At 38.9% G+C, this 27462-nt stretch overlaps 1 protein-coding gene across 17 annotated transcripts in view; it reads right to left on the reverse strand.

Moving 5' to 3' along the window:
- Dgkb (diacylglycerol kinase beta) overlaps positions 1 to 27462 on the reverse strand; it is a 593434-nt gene that overhangs the window by 412451 nt on the left and 153521 nt on the right. For all 17 annotated transcript variants that reach the window (XM_075948560.1, XM_075948552.1, XM_075948548.1 and 14 more), the window contains 5 exons: positions 24594 to 24747; positions 17356 to 17496; positions 11514 to 11563; positions 7587 to 7661; positions 2612 to 2731 (listed from right to left, as the gene is read on the reverse strand). In XM_075948560.1, coding sequence (XP_075804675.1) covers positions 2612 to 2731; positions 7587 to 7661; positions 11514 to 11563; positions 17356 to 17496; positions 24594 to 24747 — 540 coding nt within the window. The remainder of the gene's footprint in view (positions 1 to 2611; positions 2732 to 7586; positions 7662 to 11513; positions 11564 to 17355; positions 17497 to 24593; positions 24748 to 27462) is intronic.

A 27462-nucleotide genomic window follows, 5' to 3' on the forward strand; every position in this document is an offset into this window, starting at 1 on the left:
AATGAGTAGACCTTTGTTTTCTAAATTTGAGGTTAAAAAAAAAGTGGTGATGAAACTTATTCTTAACTATTTCAGGCAAGTCCTGTATACCAATGGCTTGGGATGACATGACTTCCAGGGTTTTTTTTTTTTGTTTGTTTGTTTGTTTGTTTGTTTTGTTTTGATTTGATTTGTTTTAAAGCTTAGTTATATAAAATTTAAGCAAAAGTGATACCCCAGAAAACAAAAACAAAACAAAAAAAACTCTAACCGTTATCCAATGGTGTGAATCGTGAAGAAGGAGGGCACACCTCCCAGGCATAAATACCTCGTGGTGATTGAACTCACAAAGCTCTGACTTTCCCCTCCCATGTGGGAGACTGCAATACTTTGTCCTTCTCTGGTTAGTTTGTTTTGAACTCTGTGAGGTTTGTGGAAACTCTTGGACAGGAAAAGAAACGGCAGCCACTTTGTAGTCATTTAGGGAACATAAGGTCCCGGGGAAGCAGAGCAGAGGCTCTGGCGAATGGGGAAGCCCCTGGACGGAAGAGAAACACCGAAGTACGATGACATCGAGGAGGGCTGTGCTTTCTTTATAACCGTGCCCTCCCAGGACGCCGCTCTCGCCAGGGCAGTTTGGCTATCATGCTGAAGTCGCTTTCAAATACACTATGACATTCAGCACGCGGTCAGTTTGCATCTACTCCCTAAGGCCATCGCTGACAATATGCACGGATGTATAGGACAATTTAACAAAGCAGACTTTACACGAATGGCCAGTTTCAAGTTGAAGCACCCAGATTCCCAATTTAAAAGCCAAAAACCAGGGGGTGGGGGTGTGCGATGTGGAGGGGACATACATTGTCATGAATCGAGTCCTCTGTGAGTGATAACGTTGTAACTAACTACCTACCCACAACAAGGCAGTAAGTTTCAGTCCCTAAAAGCAATGGCTCGTTCTCATCACTCAGCTGTCTGCTGGTTTTGCTGAGGAGTGGTCTCTCAGTAGTATATACTGTTTATGGTGATTACGTTTTACAGGGGTTATTATTTTATTAAAGTCGATTTTAAATTGTTGCATTATTTATTTATAAAAATCTAAAAGAAGTAAAATTCCTCGTTTAGAATGGTTCTTCACAGTAAAAATATATTCAATTCTACATTTAAAAAAAATCTCCTTTCGTATTAAGCGATGTTACTCTGCCACCTAGTGGTTATAATTGGGAACACAGTCTCGACGACTTCAAAAACCACTCCCAAATAGGTTTCTCCTTTTAAATTCTAAACAATCCTTTTGCACTCAAAACATTAAGCACTAATTTTTAAAATGAAGTTATAGCATAAGCTACTAATAAATAACTGATGTGATATTAGAATCAGAAGATTGCCACTCAGCTACTGTCACACGAAAATGAGTTATCCCGTTGCTTTAAAACAACACTCTAACTTTTTATAGATCTATAGTTAAATAATGCTACTTTTTATAATTTTACAAAGTATTTATATAAGATAACATTTAAAATTTACTAAACAATTACTTCCAAATAAAATCACCCTGTCACTCTTTTTTTTGTTTGTTTGTTTGTTTCTTTCCTCTTTCCATGCTAGCAAATCCCTTGCTTTTGTCCAACTTTTTTTCTGTGGAGCACAAGACGGAACTCGAGGCCTAAGGTGGGCGAGGCAGGTGCTGTCCCACTGTTGAGACGGCACCAGAGTCAGACACCACACATCCCTCACACAACGCTGACACACCCTACACCTCCCTTCCTTCCTCCTGTATGATCACTTCCACTTATAATACCCAAATTTTGGCTTTGAAATGGTGAGGTCCATTCTGAAAAAGAGGCATTTTTGGAAGGTCCTAACCTGAAAGACATGACAGCTGCACTTTACTGCAGAAAACCTTAAAACTTTGCCATTTTATTGTTTTCCTTGTTAACTTGTTATTTTTTCCTCATATGCTTATTCAATGAATGGCAAGTTACAACTAAAAGTCTGAGATTATGCAGAGCACAAAGAGTTCAAAAACCACGTCTACATCAATTTTCAAGGTGAACGAATGTGCTAATTCCTTGCGTGGGTTTTTCTGTTTTTTTTTAATCTTTCTGTTATTTTTATCCTTATTCACGATGTGGTAGACTAGGTCCAGACAATGGTTTTATCAATGAGGTAACACTTAAGCCCTCAAAATGAGCAAATATATAAAAATAAAATTGTAAACAATACCATCTACTTTTAATAAACTATGCTAATGATCATCCCCACATATATTTCAGCTTCTCTGTGACCATGTCTGAACTCATGGATCTTCTGAAGAACAAGATGAGAGAGACAGCAAAAGAATTGTGGTATCAAAATGGAAATTAGACCAATTCTAATATGCTAAAGACCACTTATGTCTTCCTACATCTGCAGATATTCCTAAAATCTAATCCCATTTATATTTCCTACACACATATGCACAACATTTTCCATGGATTTGTGCTGCACAAAATCATATGGTGGAATTATTAGAAGTTGAGAAACTCACTACACACTGAGTTGTAGAAAACAAGCCAGCTGACTGATGATCAAATGTTGCCAAAGCGCCCCTCAGCACCTATCGCACACCCTCCTCAGTGAAAAGGCTTACATTTTCCAAGCCCAGCAGGACGAGAAGAGGGATAGTGGTCATTCCTCCTTGAATCCACTCCTCTAGAGACACGGTACCATCGTGGTCATAGTCAATTTCTTCCATCATTTCATGGAGGATCTGGAAAAGGGAGATGGGAAAATATTCAAAGAACTGATTTTTTTAAATCCTTTTACTTCAACAGACAATTGCCTCCAATTGGTTCTATCATTTTGTGACTGGAAACTAGTGAGAGCAGAGAAAATATGTCTGTAAATAAGTCGGTTAATCCTGTTATTGGGAAGAGAGTTGACTTTCTATGATCTCTAGAACCAGACTTTCCTTGATGAGAGTGTTTAGGAACAGTGTTCAGCTTTTAAACTTTTTTTTCAAAGGAACAGCAGCACAGTGAAAATTAAAAGGTACTTTTAATTTAAGGATGAAAGTAGTCTCTGATTACTTCCTTGAGATCACTTTTTAAGTTCATATATATGCCAGAAAGTGTCTGGACAAATTAACATCATGGCAAAGAGCTCGAATAATTCTTTGCTAAGTAGTAATGGGTGAGGGAATTAAGTTGTTCTTAATTGCCTATAACAATTTAACAAGCTCAAACTTAACGACTTGATCATATTTGATGGGAGTTCTTTGAAGACACCTTGTAAGTAATGTCCCACAGCGTGTGACTGGGATACAGTTGCCTCTTTATAGTGTGGTGATAATGTGGATACTTATTTCAAAGGTATTTCAGAAATGCAGAGATATAATGAGATGGTGTGTTATACGTTAAAGAGCCTTGGTGTACACAGGAAGTTTGATGTGGTGTTTGAGTGATTATTAATATAGATTATATACAAGTTCCAATTATGCTATCCTTGGTTGCTGTGAAGGTTTTCCCACGTCAGCCAATAGGCTTCCAACCTAAGAAAATTAGAAAGGTAAATGTGGTAAAAATGTGAAGGAATAAGGAATATATGGCCTGTATATGATATGGGCATTTTAATCAGTTTGGAGAAATACATCCAAGCATCTTGAGAAGAAAGATGTAAAAGGATGCTAAAATGTGATCGTTGTTTGGAAGTCCAAGGAGTACGTCCCTAGCATTCTGCTTGGTTGCTTGGTGTCTTCTGCAGATTGTTTTTCATCTTTCAGCACAAGGATGAACACAAGGATGGAGAAGAAGACTTTGGGGAGCAGGGAACACCCCCATCATTACTTCATATCTCCAAAATAAAAGGCAAAAGATTTAGAACTGGATAAAATGGTATAAGATCTGGTTAAAACATTGTGCTTCATGGAGGTACGTCAAGGGCTGAGTAGAGAGGACCTAGTACGAGAACCAAGCTTGTGATAGCATACACCTGTGAGGGCAGCACTCAGGGGCTGCGGGCAGGAAGACGGAGTTTGAGGCAACACTGGAGTAAATTGGGAGATCCTGTGCTGTGGTCTGCAGGATTACGCAGTGAGATTTCAGTTGACAAATCAGGTCAGTTCACCAGAACAACTGGATTCTGATGGAGGTGGGCCCAGACACAAGATGCTGGGGCTACCGCCTTTTAAAAAGCAGCTGTTCTTGCCGCAAAATTCTTGTGAAGCCATTGCACTCGCCTTGTCTAAGTGGGAATCGTCCCAAAAGACTCAGCAGTGCATTAAACTATTGGGCACCATTTTTCCCATGTGCACTCAATGTTTCCATGTATAGTGGGCAACTTCTCCCCACACGGTGGAACCCAGGTGGGAAAGTCACACAGTCAAAAACCTTTGTTCCCACAGTCAAATCTCTGCTCCACTCCCTGAGATAAACTTAGAAGTCAGCTCGCTGCAATTGGCAGGACATTTGGCCACGAGAGGACTCTTCCAAATAGATCACATTTGGGATCTTCCAAGATAGAGATATGGTACTTCGAGGATTGTTGATTCATAGTCCTTCCTGATGAGGCTACTGGGTGGCCCAAATTCCCTCGCAGCGGGTTTGGGAAAGTGCGACCTCAGTTAACCCCCGCTCTGACTCTTCTATTATCACTGTATGCCTACACTCACCGTGACTTATTCATACAGTATTCCAGTCTATTTCTTAACTCTGAGACATAACAGGAAGAAACCATTGATCATTTAGCCAGCACCGGAGAAGGTAATCCTTTTCACATGGGCTGCTTTGGAACAAATACCGCCATTTGACACCGTCAACCTGAAATCATCAGGCCGTGGATATTGTACTGTGTGAACATAAGTTCCCCTTGTTCTAACCGCTTAGGGTAATGGATGTAATTCGTCGATCTGAGAGTTCCCTTTAGCTTGCTTTCTTGGCAAAAAGGTTAACGTGGACCAGGTTAGCGAGCCTTCTTCCCCAGTTTATGCCAGTCTCCGTGGTTATCCTGATGTGATCCCAGGCGCCACAGCTCTGGCGGCGGGTCCCTGTCTTGGTCTACATTTATCAATCGTAAAGCTCTCGTCTAATTTATCACACTTAGGAAATAGTATACGAATTCCCCTCCTCTTCCCTTAGAATTTAAAGCTCCCTAAATCAACTTTCTGCCTCTTAGTGTTGCCTAGTAGTTTTGAAAGCCACGCCTCCATAAAGCGGGAAAGAAAACCGACAGACAGCGGCGCTTTGTGCAGCTCTTATCTTTTTATGACCCTGAGAAATTCAAGCCTTGTGACCTTACTATTACCAGAAAATTGTTGATTGTGTGTGTATATAAACTGGAAACTTTGCAGAACGGCAGAACAATAAAGGAACTGAATCAGAGAAGCATGGAATGAGAGATTCCTTCGCCCTCAGACTTCCCGAGCCTTTAGCTGGTTTCCTCTCTGAACCCTGGGAGGAGATTGGGGCTGACCCCCGAAAAGCTCTACTTAATCCTGTCAAAGCAAGAACAAGGAAAGACAAAGCATGGTGAGAGCTGTCTCACAAACCCTGGGCCTGCTTTGTTTGTTCCTTGTTGTTGCTGTTTCTTCTTTTTTCCTTTTTCTTTTTGACTTTGTAATGCAGAGTCTCTCTAATTAGCTCAAGTTGGCCAAATGAGTCACCTTCTTCAGCACCAGAGTGATGGGACTGAAACGATGAACCACTGTACTCAGCCTCATACTTTAATAAGGTATGCTTAGTAAACCCAGTGTTAGGACCTGGATTCACTTAACGAAGTTTCTTTCCAAGGACAAGATGGTCTTCCTACGGTTTCTACCAACCTCCTGTTCACTTTTCTCTGTTTCTGCAGAAATACAAAGAGTCAAAGGAAAAGAGCTGCTGTTGAAGATGTAGGCAAGATAAGGTGGTGAGCTCTGACAGCAAACACCTGGTCAAAGTAAGGTTGTTTCCTTCACTCTCCACTATGGGAGCTGTCCCTGTGAGAGCCCAGCATATCAGGATTACAGAGCATAAATGTTGCTGAAGTTTTATTTCCAGTCTCTAGTTATATCAGTCATAGGCAACTGTTCAGCCACCAGCTGTTTTGTTGCCTCCTTTGAAATACTCATATCTCAACCAGGTGGCGGTGGTGATGCACACCTTTAATCCCAGCAATGGGGAGGCAGAGGCAGGCAGATCTCTGTGAGTTCAAGGCCAAACTGTCTATAAGAGCTAGTTATAGGACCGCTAGGGCTACAAAAAGAAACCCTATCTCAAAAGCAAAACAACAACAACAACAAAAACCAACAACAACAACAAAACACCTACATCTCACTTTGGTGCAGAATAGGCACCAAAACCTGTGTTTTTTTGGAGGTTGGTATGAGAGGAAATAGACACACACACACACACACACACACACACACTTGCTTCCATGAGAATAAGCACACTTCACTGATAGATGAACATTTGTCATGGACAGAAAGTTAAGCAGGTAGGAAAAGGCTAGTTTAGGTTTTTTTTTTTTCTGATCAAATGGAACAACAGAACTTCTAATGAACCCTGTGATTCCAGTGGAGTATCAAGATAAATTCTTCAATAAATTAAATGCACAGTTTACCAATTTCTTGAATTCCATAGACAAACTCAATTGAGAGCGACTGTGTGACTTGCTATGAACACAGCAGGCAAATTCCCACCACTAACCAAATGACACTGAAATACAGTTGAATGAAAACAGGAGGAGTCTCAATCGTGGTAAGAATGGTTCCCTGTTTCGCACAGGGGTCTGCCCCGCCTTTGGTTGAGCAGGACGGGAAGGCAGTGCGAGCTTTGGCCTCAGTCTTATCTTTATCGTGGCAGTAGCTGTATCAGTGTGAGTGCTGATCAACATATGAGCCTCTCTGATTCATATGCTGTGCAGGTCTTAAATAAAACTGAATCTTTTTCTTCATGGACACTTCATAAACTTACAGGACTGCAACAATAAAATAGACAACTGTCTCCCATCTATTTCCCTGCTCAAAATATATGCCCAAAGTTAAATGGCCTAAAGGAAAATTTCAATACCTTTTATGATGCTGTGGTTTTGTATAAATCGATACCTAATAAGGCATCTTTAGGTTTTTAGAAACATTTTTTAACATGATTTCTTCAGACAAGTTGGTAGAAACTTCCTGACTGTGTTGTTAAGTTGTTGTAGATTTTGAGGAAGCAATTAGAACACATGTGGGTCTCTGTTTGCCCACCTAAGGAATAACTAAAACGGTGCGTCCAATAGTTAGAGGCACTAAATACCATGTGCACAGGAGCAGCACAGTGCAGCTGGGATATAAACACATCGGCCTCTTGTGTAGCACAGACCTTGGCATTGCCCATCAGCAGCATCCACTAAGCCCATGTATGTAACCTCACTATTCCAAATATAATAACTGTGAGGAGGAAAGCCAAGGTCGCTGCCTGCAACTTCAGAATATCACGTGCAACCGATCATTCCATTCAGAATCAGCTCAGCTTCGGGTTAGACATAATAATTGAGTCACAAAAGTTTAAAAACAAATGTTATTACTATATTCAGACCCCAGAAACACTGAAAAGGAAAGAGACCATGCCCACATTAGTCAACACTTCTGTCACCCGTGTGCCTACCGGGTTAAGCTCAGTGACATCCCATTCCAGGTACTCCGCCACGTGCATCATCTGGCTGATGATGTTTTCCAGTTCCTAGGTGCGAGAGGGAATGGGGGAGACAGAGAGAAAGGAACTGGTTAGTCCTGGATGTAGAACATTTTTGTTCAGTCAGTACCAAAGTTGAAATGGTTAAATGGCCAATATTTCAAAAATCATATACAAATACATACAAGCTATTTAGGTATCTTTTAACAACATAGAAAAGAGTAGCTAAGTCTAAATTATATTAATTATTATAGATTTTTATAACTTGTGTACAGAAAACAGGAACCTAAAAATCCATCCTCGGTGGTTGAAGCCTTCACCAGGAGAGGGCGCTACAATACCAAGCAGGGCTTTTATCTAGCCAAGCTTTCCTGAAAGTTGGAACATGTGTGTTTTCTCAGGGTGTTTAAAGACACCGCAAGTCCTGAGGGCTGGAAGGTGGGCAGACAACTGTGGGGTTTCTTTTTATTTTCGTGCACTGAAAGCATATATGGACTGTGCTGACAACTTCTCAGGATACTTCTTCAGGATACGTGGTGTTTTGAGGTCAAGGTTTGGGGGTTAAGCATATGCAGAGTTTATTTGCTGAGATCAAACTATAGTTTCAGTCTGTCTTCTTCTCAGCTCTCTGAAGAACCGCTAGTGAATACAGTGGATACAGATGACTTGGCTAAACGAATTTGAATTATTATTTTTTTTTAATTTATTTATTTATTAAAGATTTCTGTCTCTTCCCCGCCACCGCCTCCCATTTCCCTCCCCCTCCTCCAATTAAGTCCCCCCCCAGCCCGAAAAGCAATCAGAGTTCCCTGTCCTGTGGGAAGTCCAAGGAACCCCCACCTCCATCCAGGTCTAGTAAGTTGAGCATCCAAACTGCCTAGGCTCCCACAAAGCCAGTGCGTGCAGTAGGATCAGAAACCCATTGCCATTGTTCTTGAGTTCTCAGTAGTCCTCATTGTCCGCTATGTTCAGAGAGTCCGGTTTTATCCCAGGCTTTTCCAGACCCAGGCCAGCTGGCCTTGGTGAGTTCCCAATAGAACATCCCCATTGTCTCAATGTGTGAGTGCACCCCTCGCGGTCCTGAGTTCCTTGCTTATGCTCTCTCTCCTTCTGCTCCTGATTTGGACCTTGAGATTTCAGTCCTGTGCTCCAATTTGGGTCTCTGTCTCTGTCTCCTTTCATCGCTTGCTGAAGGTTAATATTCAGGAGGATGCCAATGTTTTTCTTTGGGTTCTCCTTATTTAGCTTCTCTAGGATCACTAATTATAAGCTCAATGTCATTGGTTTATGGCTAGAAACCAAATATGAGTGAGTACATCCCATGTTCCTCTTTTTGGGTTTTTGGCTAAACGAATTTGAATTATTTTTAAGTGTCTATGCCTAAAGCTTGGTTTTCCCAGCTATCTCCAGATGACTACATATTTTGTAAGATAACTGTTGGTTTATAATACAGAAATTATATTACATAGAAAGTGATATTTGTTTCTATTTGAAATATAAAATTTTATAAAGATGAAACTTGAAACTATAGAAAGTCAAAGATTTTTTCTGCCGAAATCCCATCACATTTGGTCACAGTTCATGAGATAAAGACAGTGATTATGGGAAGAGGAGGTTATCTCATGGGGACTGAAGAGACGCCCTGAGACATGAGTGAGAGCCACACTACTCCCAGAGAAAATACAACTAACAAACATGTCATATGAGAAGTGTTGTCACAGAAAATACAATATAAGTAAATTGATATAGAGATTGATAACATCCAACGCCTGCTAACAATTTAGTGGGAATTACTAATTTCTCACCCATTGCACCTTTGTTCAATGCTGTGGATGAGTTAAAGCTTCCGGATCAATGAACAAAACCTGTGGTTCATACACCAGAATATTGGCATGTAAGTTACAGAAATCATTTGTTCTCTCTTAGTCTCTTAACAAGGGAAATGGACACCCTCCCCTAACCACAGTCATGATCCTACAATGGTCTCTAAGGATAACATGTGCTATCATAGGAAATACGTTCATCACGTCACCAGAGTGTTGAAAATAATCAGTAAACATTAATAACATGTAAGACATGGTCAGCATTCAATTCAACTATGCTCTTGCTTCTCTTTTTCTAAAAGGTGAGCTGTTATATCTTTAATATATCAATGTAAAATTATAGAAAGAAAATTTAAACAGTTATTAAAGGAAAGAGTATACGGAGTAAAAAAATCAATCCTGGGGATTATAGCTTGACCTTTAATTTACACAAAAAAGAAAATAAAAATTAAGAACTAATCTTGAACAAATACATTGATTCTCAAGGCAGTGTTTCATATCGGGCATCTAGTTAGAATTATTTGCGGCAATCGCTACATATGTTCCCTTAAAATGGCCAAAATCCAGGGGAAAAAAGCACTTGACTGAATTTTTGAATCTGCTGCCAACCCGTGGCTAAAAGCCTAGTTAAGACATATCATTTCAATTTAATTAAAAAGAAACATTGCCTAAAACAAATCTGCATTAGATGTATTAGAATATAATTTGCATCATTGCAGACATGAATGATACAATAAATATTTTAAAACATCTACAAGAAATCTAAATGCCTTTCTGTGAAGTGGCACCAGAAGAGATGAGCAAGCTCATTCTGTGTGTTAGTTTTTCTGTGTGTAGATTAATACACAGAAGAACAGGGGAAGTCTGGGCTTTAAACCTGAGATGTCCCTGAATCGCAGCATCAACTCATGATGGAGCTCCTTCCCTCTGGAGAAACAAGGATGCAACTGTTCTACTTAGTGCTATAGAAAGACAAATCTAACATCATTAATGTCCTTGTGAAAGTCTATGTGGCAAGGTGGCTCAGCAGGTTGAGGCTTCTGTCTCCCAGACTGACCACCTGCACTGGTGGAAGAAAGAGCTAAAGCCTGCAAGCGGTCCTTTGAACTTTACACTCTCACAGTAGCATCATAAACATACACACAGGTAAGCTCAATAAACACTTAGGTCTATCTGAGCCACAGCAAGTTCTGTCAGCTGCACAGAAAAGCCTTTGATAACCCATGCCATCAGCGTATGTGCATGCCTCTCGCAAAGTCAGAGCAGAATGTGTTATTCCGTGCTTCCCGGGGTTCAGGCTTCAGTACCACCACAAGGACAGAGTCCGATGAACCCACACACATGGAAACGCCTAACCCGACTCCAGCATTAATTCTTTTATTACTGCTTGCAGTTTTCCCGGGCATACAAACTATATTATCAGCAAATGTAGAACAGAATTGAATGCAATGTGCAGTACCGATGCGCACGCTGGGTGTCTGGTTTCTACTTCTCTGAGCACTGCCACTGATTTCCACATAGTATAAATGAATAAACATTTCATTACACTTATCAGGTAATCATTCATACAGACTCTTTCCCTTTCATTACTTTGTCTGGCTTAAGATGAAACCTTCACACAGAATTAGATGAGGCCTTGTTGAAAGAGATTTCTCACATCAAGCTATAAGCTAGCGCCACTGCATTTGAGTAAGATTACTTTAAGAAAAGTTATAAATAAGTTTCACAATTTCTTTAGATTTTATATGCTTACTCAATACTTGTTTTCCTTGGAGGTGAATCTTACAGATGGTTTTTCTCCTTTTCTAGGTCACAGTTTCAGCTCTGGCCTGTTTTGTTAATAAGGCTGGAATTCTCCTTGTTTACTGAGCTCAATGCAAAACTAACGTCACATGTTTTCAAAGCCATTGAATGGAATGCCCACAATCCTGTCTGCTCAGGTGACAAAATCACCGTGTGAGCAGTCCTATGGTGTGTGCCTTCTCTGGTGAAAGCTATGAATTTTTACTTTTTGCTTCTTTCAAAACAAAACAAAAAGCCATTTGGCAATTTTCAGAGAAGTTTGAAAAAAACTTACCGAGCTGTCCAGGAAGCCATTTCCATCTGTGTCATAAAGACGAAACATGACTAGAATAAAAACATGAAGGAAAAAGAAAGATTAGCGACGAGGAAGGTCATGTTGGGTTAAGGTACATTTCTTAAAACTAAGTTTCTGTTTAACACAAATCCTTCAATTTCCCTGCTCAAAGCCTTTATTTTTGAGATTTTTGTCTGTTTGATTTTGCTAAACCAAAAATGAATTAATTGGTAAATTAAAATACTGGATCTCAGATATTAAGCTTACAAAATTTTGTTCATATCTGGAGAAAATTAAATAGTGAATAAATATATTATTTGTTGAAGTTTGAGTTTGAGCCTTAGTTGTGAATTCAGACATGAAAGAGAATTTGAAATATTCAGCATCTGGTTACTGAATGGCAGTGTTGAGGAGGAAAAACAACTAATTTAGAATTGATTTAGAATTTCATAAATCAGTTAAATTTAGAATCCATGGAACAATTTCCTTATGCCTGACATTTGAATTGGCTGTCATTGGGCTCATATTTGCTGGGACTCATGGGTGCATTCCAGAAGCTAGAGTCCACTGTGTGAATCCAAGCCACAATTATGATTTACCACAAAGCATGTGAAAAAGGAAACAGAAGTTTATAATAAGAGATTCTTTCTGGTGGGGGATCTCTGCTCCTAAACACACAGCATTAGCATGACCATTTTGGTATCTTGGGTTGGATATACAGGCAGACTTCACTGGTACCTCATTTTTAAACTAATCAAGTACAGATATTCAGAACACAGACTCTCCTGGTGAGCTATGGAAAGCAGAACTGGAGTCTAAGGCCTGAGGTCTCCCTTGTATAATGCACAGACTCCAAGGAGGCCAAGGAAGAGGATGCAGGTGTCATCTTGAGGTAAACACACGGGGGAAGGACACAGCTGTGAAAACAGAGGAGTGGAAGTGAGGATTTATGTTGAGGTTCACAATTTCCTGAAGGATCTGATATCTGAGTTCTGCATGTTTACAGCGACATTGGTAGCTCGGAGAGTGTGTATCACTGTAATTATTCTTGATGTTATTGGTTATAGAATTCCGCCCAGACATAATGCACAGAAGATGCAGAATTATTCTATACCTCACTCTTATGTTTTCAAATGTCATTAACTTATAAATCTGTATTCTTTTAAAATAGGAAAACAAGATTTAAAGTATAAAGCTGGAAGAAATGTGTATGTACTGAATTGAGGTTGGCTAAATTTTAAATTATTTAACCGTGTTAAATATTGATCTACCTCAAATATCCAACAACTGCGAATAAAATAGTAAACCTTAAAGGAAAAAAGGCTTTCAACAATATAGACACATTAAGATTTCCTATATAGTAGAAAATACTAAAAATATTTTCATATGTGAAAAGAAGTCACAGACTACCTGGAGAAGAGTCACACACATAGCTGAGGCAAGCTAAGTCTAGCTCTACTTCAGCAGTAGAGCTTAAAATGTCTGTAAAACCAACTCAAATGGTTCAAACTTGTTGCTGTTTTCTGACCAGTGGCAGGTGAGCCAAAGAGACCCAATTAAAAAAAAATTCACTCTAGGAATAAGATTAGGAAAACTCTTCCTCAGTGCACGTAGAATATGTATGAAATTATGAAAAATCAGAAAAACAAGAGAAAATGTCTCCCAAAATACATCCCAGATGTGGAATGAATAAAAAAAGGAAAGGTGAAAAAGGAACTAAATTCAATCAAGAATTGAAAATTTTGCCTTCAAAGTACAACATTCAAATAATGGCTGTGGAGAATGTGCAGGCATCATTCAGGAAGGGGAGGGGTTGTCAATGAAAAGGTAAGAAGATCAAAAATGTCCAACAAACTTTATCATTGAGAATTCAAAAAGTGATGTGACAGGGAGCGAGAAAATTCATCAACTAAGGATGATGCAGACATTAGCTCCACGGAAAGCAGAAGTTATTCAGCCTATGAAGTTTTTGAAGACTTTCCCTTTCAAAATCATCTTTTTAAATAATAATGGTGAAATAACTCTTGAACCTTAAATATTAGTAATACTCTTGTTTGTTAGTATTTTAAAGTGGAGATAGAGCAGTATAAATTTACAGATGTTTCCGTGCCAGAATAAAACAAGCCCAACATTCAGATTATTCTGTCAACTTGATATAGTTCAGGGGTGGGGGCTTGCTACGAATCTTTGAGCTAACTTAGCCCACTTTTTTCTATTTTTGCTACCATGTCATTTTACTTTACGTAGCAACAGTTATGTGCCCACACTTGAATTTAGATAAAAGGTCAGAGCGGAGTCACGTTATGTAAGAAGAGAAAATTTCTATTTTTCTAAAACTTTTCCAATTCCAAAAATTTTAAAAATGTCTGTCTTTGCTTTGTGTTGAATGTCTTACAACACAAACTATGCTTTTGTACCTTCCATGATATGCTACTGATATGAAAATATAATGCTCAATTTCTTAGACAGAAAGTATACATTTTAATTTGGAATTTCTTCATTATACAATTTTCAGTTACCCACTTTCCAATACCCAGTATTAAACTCTTAAGGCAGAAGTTAAAAAAAATGACTGCCTAGAAAAATTTTAAATCCAATATAATGGGAAAATATTCTCTCCATATTTCCTGTAATAAAACAACAGAAGTGTAATTAATGGCTTTTCCAAATAAAAATGGATCTTACAATGACTAAAACGTCATGAGACTTCCTCGACTCTGAAGACTGGCAGCTGTAGTCACTTTTTTTTTGTAGGATGTGGAAAGATTTGACCAAATGGTGGCCATCAGGACCTTTTAGTAATCCATTCCAGAACTTTTCAGGTTACTATTACACACAGAGGCGGCATGGCAATTCTTAATGACAGCCATCCATTCCCTCAGTGCTTTCCTGTTGATTCATCTTGTATTCACTTGTCACTGACACAAGGCATAAGAACCAGCAGAATTTGCTCTATTAGGAGACACCAGGAGGATTTATAATGTGAAAGGGGCCTCAAGAGGCAGAGGGCTGAGTCAGAAACACTGCGACAGAGGACAGTGAATGCGCAAAGCGCCATGTGTGTCCTTAATGGATCAGCTGACCCATATGGTCAACAAAATGATGCCAGCCACCAGGAGAGCAAACAGGGATTAGCTTGCAACCCTGACATACACATTGTGCAGCACACACTCCCAGTGAGTAGTCAGACAAACAGACACATGAGGACAGGGGTAAGGAAAGGCAGGTGAAGAAGTGGTTTATATTTCAGCATTTGCACTGGCTTCTTTTTAATGGGGTAGTCTTTATGCTAACTCTTGCACATATGCCTGGCCCAAAAGACTGACAGGGAGGACAAGGTGAGAAGCAGTAAAGAGAATTCACTTTGGTAAAAGACACATTCCTTTCATGAATTCTGGGAAAAAAAATGTAGTTGCTCTATCCAAAGCAAAAGGAAAAAAGTTGTAAATATCAAGGTCAAGGAAACAATCCTGCAGGGAAATTGGTGGTGCTGAGGTGCAACTGTGGAGGAGAAATCACATCATCTTTTCCTCTTCTAAGTGGGCATCCTGGGCCAAGAGCAGCAGTGTCTCATGCTTGTTCCTTCTAATCACCTATTTGTCAGATCTTAAATCCTGGAGTACACAGTGAACTGTGTCTACAGGGCCTGCAAATGATTCTTTTGGGTAATTGTGTGGGAACATCTGACCTAAACCCAGATGTCTACATCCCATTTCAGTGAGCTACCTCAAAGGAAGATGCAGATTCAGTTCTGTCTCTCACGAGTAAGTATTTTTGTTTTTTCATCACATCCACTTCTGGCCCTTCTTACCTCCCTTTTCTACTTTTCAGTTCTGGCTCATGCTATGTTTAATGCACATCACTCTTTAGGATTAACTGTGTAGTGCATGAGACACTATGATGTAAATCTTATTGTAAATAATTCTAGGAACCAAAACGGTAGGAGAATATTAGGAATTTGTAAAAGGGCAAACGAGGACAGGTTAAAATGCATAAGTTGCTAAGGAACTGGATGGCGGGTGGATTCGATTCACTGATGTGGGAAAATATCAGTCATTTAAAAGGAAAAAGGAAAAGCACAAAATTCCTGACTATGTTGATATATATTCACAGTGATTGCCCCAACGTCAGGAGGTCAGAAAACAAGAGTGTTCTTTGATTAGTCTGATAGAAACTGCAACACCACCAGGGCACAGGGGTTAGTTTGCAGCTAAGTCTGAATGCTTAATTAGAAAATGAGGACAATGATGCTGAGGCAGGTGTGGTCTCAAAAAAAGAGCTAGAAAACTCAAGGAAGAGGAGTGAACCACAGATCAATTTTATTGGATTCATCAGATTTTCAGAATGTGCGAAAGTTCTGCCTCTCATTGTGAGCAAAGGAATATGGCGTTAAGAACTGAACCAAGAAGTATGATTTTTATGGATCCAAAAGAAAAGCAATGTTCTTCTAGTTGGCTTACAGATAATACAAGGGCAGTGCCAGTCCTTTATGGGAGAGATGGATGGTGCCTTCATTAATTTTCAGATCTGGAAAAAAATATTTTTCTTCATCGCCATCTCAAACATGGCAATGCAAACACCTGAGCAAACTTTCCTGTTGGCTGTGACTTCAATAGACATGCACTGTTTACTTTGGAATGAAAGAGATTTCTACATGTTCTTAGGAATACAAAATAAATCTTGAAATGCAAGTATTCAATGTTTATGAATAATAAATACACATTTAAAGAATACTATTCACATGGTTTATTCATATCCTAAGCTGGTGTGACTCCTAAGTAAGCATAATAAATGATTTACTTGTGAGAAATATCAAAAAGTTACCTTTAAATTTAACTAAACCGCTTTGTAACTATAATCTTAATACATTGCAGTATTTTAAAATTATTAAGAAATACTGGTTTGGTTTTGCTATCTTCACTATCATTTCTGTAGTAAAATTTTAATGATCTCTAATATAATCCAGCTAACCTGAGTGTAGAACAACTTCTCTAGTTGTAATGAGCTTCGGAGAGAGATCAGGTTTGTTTGTTAGGAGTCAGTGTTTGAAGAGTACGAACTTTCATTGCACTGTGTACATTTCGCCACCAGAGGGAGCTCAGTCACTGCCGTTTATTAAAGAGTGTTCACTGGGTGCTTAGAAAGGAAGTTCCTACTTCTCATATTGTGAAAGAAATGAATATACTATTTAATTATTTATAGTGTATAAAACCAAGTACTATATATGAGGCGTTTGAGGAACTGTTCTCTGCCAAAGAGAGCGTTAATCCGATGTCAAAGGGAGGGGGGGTTGCCATGGAGAAGAGTATAAGGCATGAGTGTGTCTTTGAGCGTGTGTGTGTGTGTGTGTGTGTGTGTGTTTGACTGTCTGTGTGTGTGCAGGCCCATGCACGTGCACCCTTACACGCATGTGCAGTAGAGAGGTGGGGAAGTCCTCCTCAGATAACAGGAATGTGGCATTTGCTAGAACATTTGAACAGTTCAAAGTTTCCAGATGCTTCTTGCTAATTCAAAAGAGCCCAGTAGAAAACACTTAGGAGCCGTATAATAGACAGGTTTACAAAGTCAATAGAAACAAATGGAATTATCAAACAAATAAATTATCAGAAATAGAATATCACATCATAGTAACCACACTTGAACATTTCTTAACAAAATGTAATGTTTCAGAATTTCAGTTAAGATGCATTTTCAGTTAAATTTAATAGTAACTTTTTGATTGTATGGCTGTAAGAAAAATGATTTCTTTTCATTGCTGATCTCACTTAGGTGAAAAAACAATTTAGGCAGTTATAATTACATCAACACACGGTCCCTCAATAAACACAATTACCCAACATACACTCAAGCTTATCTTCCGGACGACCTCTTTCAAGGAGAGACAGATAGCAGACAATGTCCTTGAGGTGGATGACGTCGGGGGAGCACGTGTTCGCTGGGGAAGAGCGCGGAGGGGTGATGGCACCCTTATTCATTCTCAGACCTGAAAAATATATTTATATTCATATATTTAAAATCTTCACTGTACTCTAAATTATGAAATATCTAAAGGAAATAACACTAGATATCATGAAGATTCATATATGTATATATTACTTAAATACAAAATAATCAAATGTACTCAAACACCAATATATTATCATTCCATGTGTGCTGTTAACAGAGCAAACAAGACAGAGTCTACGACTGTAGGATGACAACATTAGCATTTGTCAACTTAGCAGTAGGAAGTCAACTTAGCATTTCTCAGGGAATGTGAGAAGATGCCAAGAGTTACCATATAAGGAAACTATTTCCTGTCTTCCTGTCTCTGTCAGACAGGACAAATAAAATTTACTTGAAAGATACCAAGAATTGTCCTTTCTTAAGATACTAAAAAAAGACTGTGAGTCATGTCATGATTTATATACTGAGAGTAAGCAATCTTTCACAAAATACATATTTATGCAAGGATATGCCAGCACCATAGGTAAGACATCCATCTGACATCACATTATCCGTGAGTATGAATAAGTATAGTATAAAGAAGAATCAGGACCACCATGATGGGCATTTTGAGGAAAGGCTGTGCATGTAACTGTAGTTTGATTCCAATATAGCCTTCATTTGATGCATATAGTTCATGAAGAGACGAGTAAATTGTAAGTCAGCTGGATCTAAACACTGGGACTCTCTTTTAAAAAATCTTCATGAGGAGTGGGGGGAAGGGGAGAGGGGTGGGAGGAGGGGGAGAAGAGTGGGAGGAGGGGGAGAAGAGTGGGAGGAGGGGGAGGGAAAGGGGAGGCTGGGAGGAGGTGGAAATTTGTTTTTTTTTCTTTATTCTTCTTTTATCAATAAAAAAATGTTAAAAAAATATTTCAGCTACATTTCATTGATTTAGTGTGTGTGCGTGCACATTTGTATGTGTGTACACACATGTACATGTCATGACACACTTGCAAAGATCACAGAACCACTTTTAGGTATTGCTTTCCTCTTTCCATGCAGGTTCCAAAGCTGAACTCAGATCATAAAGCTCAACAGCAGGTACTTTTAGGTACTGAGCCACCATGCCAGTGGCCACTGTTAACCTGGTAGAATGTCCTGTTCTAAGACAACGGTGGAGAAATTAAATATGCGTTGACAATTCTGATAACAATGCAAGAGGAGCTGCTTCACAGAGAAGCTTCATCTCACAAAGCAGCCTTGGAAACCACATAAGGAGCTCACGAAAAGCCCTGAAGTTAATCTCAATTATAACCAAGGTGTATATCGCTAAGAAGTTTTTGACCAGGGTGTCTCATGGATTCTGAATCTGTCATCAATTGTGAGAAAGGATATTTTGAAGTAAGTGTAGTTTGTGTTCCTTGGCACATATCTTTCTGACGAAACTGTTTGCAACTTTGACTCTTTCTGTACTTCTTATATCATCTGGGTGTCTCAATGTTCTCAGATATCAAATGCAATGCTGTACGAAAGAGTCTACAGGTCTAGCATTACTGATAAGGTCCCTCATAATAAATCTCATGTAGAGTGTTTCTACTATCAGGCAGGAATCACTAATAGCGGCTTTCACACATCATCTCGCTTAACTCTCAAGTTAACCTTGTGAGGTCGGCTGTATTACCCTCATTTGACAGAGGAGAAACAGGCTTCTGCATATGGCTGCCCTAGAGATGCACCGCCAGCCATACCCATCCAACTTCCTCATTCAACCCGGCCAACCTATGCAGTAATTTCCTTTAAGGACACTAATGGAAATAAGGGAAAGAATTTACACCTTAACATAGACACAAACAAGCAGCACAATTTGTGGCTGTCATGATAAAGTAGGTATTTTCTGTGATAACTTATCATGATTATTACTTCTCAACTCATCCTTAAAATGTCATCAGAGATCCTCCTGACTGGATAGCCTGCACACGTCCAGATCACAGCCCCATCTGTGGGACACTCTTCATCTCCTCTCTGTTCTCACTCACTATGATATGGCTCTTCATTATCTGCCAACACTATTCTTGTTCAAGGTTGTCAGAGAGTTACACATTTTAATTAATTTTTCTTCATAATACAAAGATCACTTCATGTCCAGTACGAACTGATATTCCTTTTTACTTGAAAGGAAGCAGAATATCAAAGGTAATATTGAGCTTTAAAAGGACTTCACCATTCCCCAATAATTACAACTGGTCAAGTAAAGTTCATCCGGCTGCAGGAATCGGGGGCTTCTGACTTATGGCAGAGACACTGTGGTGCTGGCCCTTGAAGACTCACAGAACATAGCAATGAATTATGGTGATAAACTACGGCATGACTCATCCAGCTGGGGAGTTAACTCTCCTCCCAAATGCTCAGCCAGGGTCCTGATGATGTAATCACCTCCATTTATCTTAACTCTTTAACACAAATTTTTCAAATAGAACAAGGGAGAAGGAAAGAAACATTGTCTCATTTATGTGGAAGGAAGATTAGCTGTATAGTTTTGAAGGTTAAGTCCAACTAGTCGACTACTTGCTTTCATAATACTGGATTCAAGGAAAAATTGGAGATGGTAAGGGCCACATAATTTTCTTTTTGTCTGCCCAGGGTACAGTACATATTGTGAGGAAGTCTCTATACATAAACATTTCATTTCACATCACTTTTTGATAAATATCAGCTTTATTATAAACATAAATTTAATTTCCCATGCAATCTTCTTATTTAAAATATGCAGTTCAAAGGTGTTAGCCTGTTCACAGAATTGGGCAACAATTTTGATCATCTTCATTAGATTTTTATTGTTGTATCAAATACCTGCATTCACCGGCCGCTACCTTGTCTCCATCTACACAGCGCCAGGCAAGCACTTACCCACTTTCTGTGTCTGCAGATTGTTAGCATCACTTTTTGAAGAAAAATATAATTATCTTGTTGGTTTGATGATAAGTAAATATTTCTCTCTTTGTGTTGATAACATTCTGTACATAAAACCTCATTGTGCATTTGATTCTCATTATTATATTTTAAATATTTTAGGGTGTAAAAATATGGGCACATATGCAATCTGTACATTGAAAAACTAAGAAACGTTTCCAAAAGACGAATTATAACAAATATGGTTGGTAAAATATGTATTTTGTAATGATGCATAAGGTTTATCCGAGAAAGAAATCTTTCTCAGATAAAATAAAAAACCTTTTTCAGATAAAGACATTTTTCACAATAATTTTGACAAAAAAGGATAGTAGAAATTATTTATGTTTTAAATGTATATTTGTGAAGACTTTTTTAAAATGGAAAACATAAAAAAAGTCTCAGATCTCACCCTGTATACCCTCCTTACTATGCGTAAATACTCACTATTAACATTGCCTTTCAGTCATTATACCCAAACACTATACTGACTAGTCTTATATAAATTGGATACAAAAACTAGAATTATTAAGAAAAATTCAATTAAAAAAATGCCTCCATAACATCTAGCTGTAAGTCGTTTTCTTAACTAGTGATCTGTGGGGGAGGGGCTGGTCCCTGGCCTGCTGCTCCTGGGTTCTATAAGAAAGCAGGCTGAGCAAGCCACATGGAGCAAACCAGTAAGCAGCCCCCCTCAATGGCCTTTGTATCAGCTCCTGCCTCCAGGGTCCTGCCCTGTTTAAGTTCCTGCCTGGGGTTCCTTCAGTGATAGACAGTGATATGGAAGTTAAGCGAAATAAACCCTTTTCTTCCCAGCTTACCTTTTGGCCATGATATTTCATCAAAGCAATAGAAACACTGGCTAACACAGTGAACAGGCATTCTATTACCCAGACCAATTATGGAATCTGCAGAGTTTCAACTGAGAACTGAAATGGCGGTAGATTAAGGCATAGCCATTGTGCTGAAGTTAAAATAACATTTCTAAGTCTCAACAAATATGTTTGCATTTAAATATTTTAGAGCATAATAACTGGCTATCATTTAGCAGGAATTTATGATAGCCTTTTCAAACAAGCTTCTTTCATGTAATAGCATGTAGTTTAATTTCCTCTGTGTCTTTTTATGAGTTAATTATTTCCTTTTGCACTGAGTAACATTCCATTGCCTAGATAATAACTTTATTTATCTATCTCAGAATTGAATAAACTTATACATATCTGAAGGTTAGCACTATACTCATTTTTATAATATTTCTCTCAGTACTAAAGCTGTAGTGGCTGCAATAGAGATCACAGTAAAACTGAGGATCTGAGAGTCATTTTCAGTAACAGAGGGGTTAAAAATGTTTGTGAGAATGGTGTAATGTCTGTATTTCAGAAATTTTCTGATAATGGAAGTGAAATCAGAAGTTGGTTATTGCAGTGGCTCATCGAGTACCTGACACTTTGAGGAAGTAAAGGTGACAGGAGAGAGCTACCCAAACACCTTAGGAGGGCTTCCACCTATCCAAAGACAAAGATAACTATTAATAAATAACATGGATCAGATTGCAATGAAGGTTTTCACAAAATTAATTTCTTTATATCACAAAATGCCACACAGATTACTAGGCATTTGTTGAGAAAGTGTATCCAGGCCATGTAAATTTATATTAAAAAACATTGTTACTGCACACGATACTTAACATCTTTATGCAAAGAAAATTGGATGCTTTATTTTTTATATGTACCATACTTGAGTGCAGTACATTGGTGATCATACCTTTATTCCTTTTTTGATTTCTATTTTATTGAGGAGTTCTTATTTTTCAGTTCACACACAGAATATCTTATTTCTGCTGACGTTTTAAGAAAGTAAGTGGAGTCCCGTGTGGGTGATTGTAGTCATTATAGAAACTTTCTGTTCAGAAGTAACCTGAGGTTTTCCAAATTCAACTATATTCTGTATGGATAGCAGATTGTTTTAAAGTAGCTTCTTAGAAATAGAAAAAGATTTATGTTTTCAATTTCAGAGTCAATGATACACAACCCTTGCACTTCTATATTGTGTCCATTGTTCCTTGTTCCTCAGGAAAAAAAAAAACTATCAAATGTGTTTCAGTAAAAATGGATAGAAGCAGTCATAGGAGGGACAGGGGACACTCAATACTTCAGTGAGGAGCCATGCTTTGAAAAAGAACTTGGATTGATTTATTATTGCTGCATGGGATTTGAGCAGCACACCTTTTTTGAAGGAGAGCTACAGAGGATATGAAATTATCCCAAGTGAGGTACAGTCTGACTAATGCTCATTTGTCTGTATTTTGAAGCCTAATTTGATTGTTGTTCCTATTAATCTTTGCATTCCTATTTTGTACTAATGTATGATGTTTGGGGAAATAGGATCTTTGAGATCAGAATTCTTTATAAAACCATTTTAAGTCACTAGAAACATTCCCTATTTCCCATGTTTAATGCAGGTAAATACATTTGTAGACTACAGATAAAATGTATTTTGTTTCCTTGGAACCCAAGGACAGTGTTTCCAGGGTGAATTTTACTTGCAGATCAAAATAGAAACTGTCTCCTCTAAAAATGCTCATTCTAGAAGGTCATACAGTTCTATGAAGAGTTACAAAGAAGGGCAAGCATGGAGAGCTTTCTCGAGCTGTTATAAATGGGGTGATACTCTAATAGATAAAGATGCATGCTGCAAGAAGGCAATGAAGACAAGAATGCCTGTTTCACATATTGTGGAGCCTTATCCCATGGAGGCTTGATTTTGGAAAGCTGGCACCACACGTGATTCTTCTTGAAGAGATTAGTTCCGCCTTTTGTGTGGAAGCAGCACAAGCTGTCGAGGTGCAAGGCAATCGGCAGATGGCCTTGACTCGTGGTATGTGGATGGCTCTACCACCTATGTGTTTTTTAACTTTGTATTTCAGAGTGCAGGGATTACACTCCATTACTGCTTGTCTCTACACTACTTTCTTCCCCTCGTTGCCCCACAGTGCAGTCCATGGTGCAGTGGCCAGCAGTCCAGACTGCCGACTCTCCTGAGGACTCTGAGAGCCTTTAGGGATGTGAAAAGTTTGAATGATTTTCATAGTGACACTAAGTGTTTTTCTCGTTCTCACTTTCTCGGAATTGCATGCTGAAATATGTAAGAGACCACATGATACAGCACACACATAAAACAGATGTAGATGTGAGTATCTAGCTGCAAACAGGAAGTCATACACAAGAGTTTCAACAGGGGAAAAGATATTATACTTCAAAAATCACTTTGGTTTTGCTTTTAAGGATAACAATTATTTTTAAATTGAGTTATTTTGTTATCATGTGATTTGGCCCATTTTTTTTAACGTCTAGAATGCCTCATCTTTAATGAAACAAATATTAAGGCATATCACTCAAATAAGTTTGTTTCCTGAATTAGAATATTTCTAAGATCTTTTACAACTGCATTGCAACATGCAAACTGGACATCCTTTATGTCTAAAGGGGCGCACTATCAGAGATGAGCCTGTGGAAGCAAAGACAAGGTTAGCTTCTTGCTGCAATAATCGCCTTCGCATTGCATTGCACTCCAGAATAGAGGGTTTGGGTTCGCAGAGGTGTTCCATCTCCAACTTGAGGTACTACTAACTGAGACATGGTGAGCCTCTGGCTAGATTACCAGTAAAGTACAGCTGTCCTTGTACACACTCAGAAGGATTTTGAGATTCAAGTCTGCTAATATTCCCACTGAACTTCTGATCTCAGGAAGCTGCCAAGGAAGGTGTCCTATGCAGAGGATCCTGGACTAAATCACCCAAACAAATCAAAAAAGTTCTAAACTCACAGATCTGAATCTAAATAAATGTCACAGTTGATTTTACATATTATATATTTCTTATGAATAGGTTCCTTTTTCATTATATTTTTTCAACATATAGTTATTTATAGCTGTCTGGTAATCAATTTTCCCCAAACTTGTTGAAAATGCCTCTTAGTACCATTACAGAAACATAGACTTCCACTTGAAATGGTAAGTCATAATGATCCTATTTTCTGTATTGTTTATTATACTAGAGCTATTTTAAAAGTCAATGTCAAGTATGAATTCTACTGCAGATACACAGATAATCTTCAGTGTAAGATTCTTTTTTTTTTTTGATGGTGTGATACTCATGTCTCTTTCACAAGACCTGCTCTATGTTCAGGTCTAAGAAAACATACTTACCCCCTGAAAGGAGGGCGGGCTTGCTCTTGACGTTTGGGCTGGAATGGGGGAATTTGTTGCTGAATGACATGAAAAGATGTGCTGTGAAATCGTCAGGGAGTTCTGCTTCCAGGAAGGTTTTCATGAACAGCTTGAAGCCTTCAAAATCTATGGTCTGAAAAACAAGTTTAAATCTGTGATGTCAGACCCAGTGAGATAGCAAGACCATGTTCAAGTCATGAGCAACAGAAATGACCTGAGGTGTTTACTATCTAAGTATTGTTATCCGAGTCTTGGTGGTTCTACGCTATCATTGGCAGCGGCAGGAATGTGTCTCCCCTTTGATATTGTAGAGCAAAGATAACATGATTTCTATTTAGATGTTTCTATCTTCACGGCCGCCTTGTGACATCAAATTTTACCCTTTGAAGTTTTCTTTCCCCCACATCCACTGGGTCTGTTATTTCCAAACTCACAGATTTTTCCTGAGTAGCTCAAATATTTAGTGTGAACAAGTTAATACGGAGTCACATTTTTATATAGCAAACACACAGGATGATGCAACTATTCCCTTTTCTTAATGATAACGGTGATTATTTAAAAGTGATCAGCAAGCATTTCAAATCAAAACCAACATCAATTGACTAACCAGTCCATAACTTTACAAACAAACCTCTAATGGAGCATATTGTAAGGTCTTTCACCCTTCTCGAATCCATATTCATTGGAAAGCAGTCATTTCAGAGCAAGAGCCCCAAGTCTACTCGAAAAGCTACTGAAGGAAGCTAGTCTCTCACTTCAAGCTTCATATGGACTACACAGAGGTCCCTAGTGAAAATGCCTTCCCGCAGCAAAGGACAACAGGTAAAATGGATGCTGCAGAGTAGCTGAGACAACTGTGGGCCCTCGGGACAAAAGCAGCAGCAGGGGAAAATCAGCCTCCCAGAGCCACAGTGGGACCTCCCCTCACCAAGGTGAGTTAGGACACTGAGATGAAACTAAAAGCCAGAAAACCTGGTGGTTGATTGTTCTTCATTTCTCTAAACTATTTCTTTTTAAATGGAAAACTTCCCATCTTGTTTTTCTGGTAATATCTTGAGAAAAGTGAGAGAGAATTCATACCTCCTATTTTGTCATTTATTATGAGCATAGTGATGTCATGTTATTATTTTTGGTAAACTTCAAATAAACTGTTACCTTTTAAAGACATCACCAAAAACATAAAACTTTCAAGTATGGACAATGACTCGAATAAGTTATGTGTGTGTGTGTGCAGATATTATTTGTATTTTTTATTGAATGTAATCTCAAGTAATTAAAATCATCTTTTACCTTTGTTATTAGTAATTTCTTCATAAAATTATGTATGATATCAATACCTCACAGTTATTGTCTGAAGAAAACCTTAGATATATTCATTGTAATGTAGAGCTCAATAAAGTCAATAAAATGAAAAAAACACATATAATAAAAAACACATATATTAAAAATAACATTTTAAAATGAAGTTTTAAAAAATAAATTAAAATAAAAAATCATAAAAACCGTAAATAAAAGGTAGTTATATCTTGGAAATACATGGGTTATTTTGCATATTAATTTGTCTATTTGTTGGCTCAAAAATTATAAAATTCACTGCCTCCTCCTAAATCAAAACTTTGCTTTTTTATTTGGTTCTGTAATCAGACAATACTTTCAAATTACTGAGTTGAGAGAGTAAAATTTCTCAAAATATCTCACTTCTTTAATTTAAATTTTATTTAATTTAATTAACTTTTTCATATATTTTATATACTGACCACTGTTTCCCCTCCCTTCCTCCTTCCCTCCCCCTGAGTCCCATCTATCCCTCTCCCCTCTGTCTCCATACAGGTAGGGGCAGGTGGCCCATGAGCTTGAACAGAGCAGGGCACATCAAGTTGAGGTAGAACCAAGCTCCTTGCCATGGAGAGAGGTTAGGTGAGGTCATCCAGCAAGGGGAACAGGTTCCCAAAAAACAGCAAGGTGTCAGAGAAAGGTCCCGATCTCAATGCTAGGAGCCTCATCAACATATCTCACGTTTTAAAAGAAGACCATTGCAGACTGAAGAATGGAGAGTTCTGTTCTTCAGTGAATTCTTGGAGGTGATGGCATAAGATCTACAGCTGAAGAGTTTATGGAGGAGGCGAAGGTATATCCTGTCACCCTCACGGTCCACTGTTTCCTGTCACCCTCACTGTCCACTGTTTCCTGTCACCCTCACGGTCCACTGTTTCCTGTCACCCTCACGGTCCACTGTTTCCTGTCACCCTCACGGTCCACTGTTTCCTGTCACCCTCACTGTCCACTGTTTCCTGTCACCCTCACGGTCCACTGTTTCCTGTCACCCTCACGGTCCACTGTTTCCTGTCACCCTCACAGTACTATTTCCTGTCACCCTCACGGTCCACTGTTTCCTGTCACCCTCACGGTCCACTGTTTCCCGTCACCCTCACGGTCCACTGTTTCCTGTCACCCTCACTGTCCACTGTTTCCTGTCACCCTCACGGTCCACTGTTTCCTGTCACCCTCACGGTCCACTGTTTCCTGTCACACTCACAGTCCACTGTTTCCCGTCACCCTCACGGTCCACTGTTTCCTGTCACCCTCACTGTCCACTGTTTCCTGTCACCCTCACGGTCCACTGTTTCCCGTCACCCTCACGGTCCACTGTTTCCTGTCACCCTCACTGTCCACTGTTTCCTGTCACCCTCACTGTCCACTGTTTCCTGTCACCCTCACTGTCCACTGTTTCCTGTCACCCTCACGGTCCACTGTTTCCTGTCACCCTCACGGTCCACTGTTTCCTGTCACCCTCACGGTCCACTGTTTCCTGTCACCCTCACGGTCCACTGTTTCCTGTCACCCTCAC

The sequence above is a fragment of the Microtus pennsylvanicus genome, chromosome 14 (assembly GCF_037038515.1).
Source record: "Microtus pennsylvanicus isolate mMicPen1 chromosome 14, mMicPen1.hap1, whole genome shotgun sequence".
Taxonomy (NCBI): Eukaryota; Metazoa; Chordata; class Mammalia; order Rodentia; family Cricetidae; genus Microtus; species Microtus pennsylvanicus.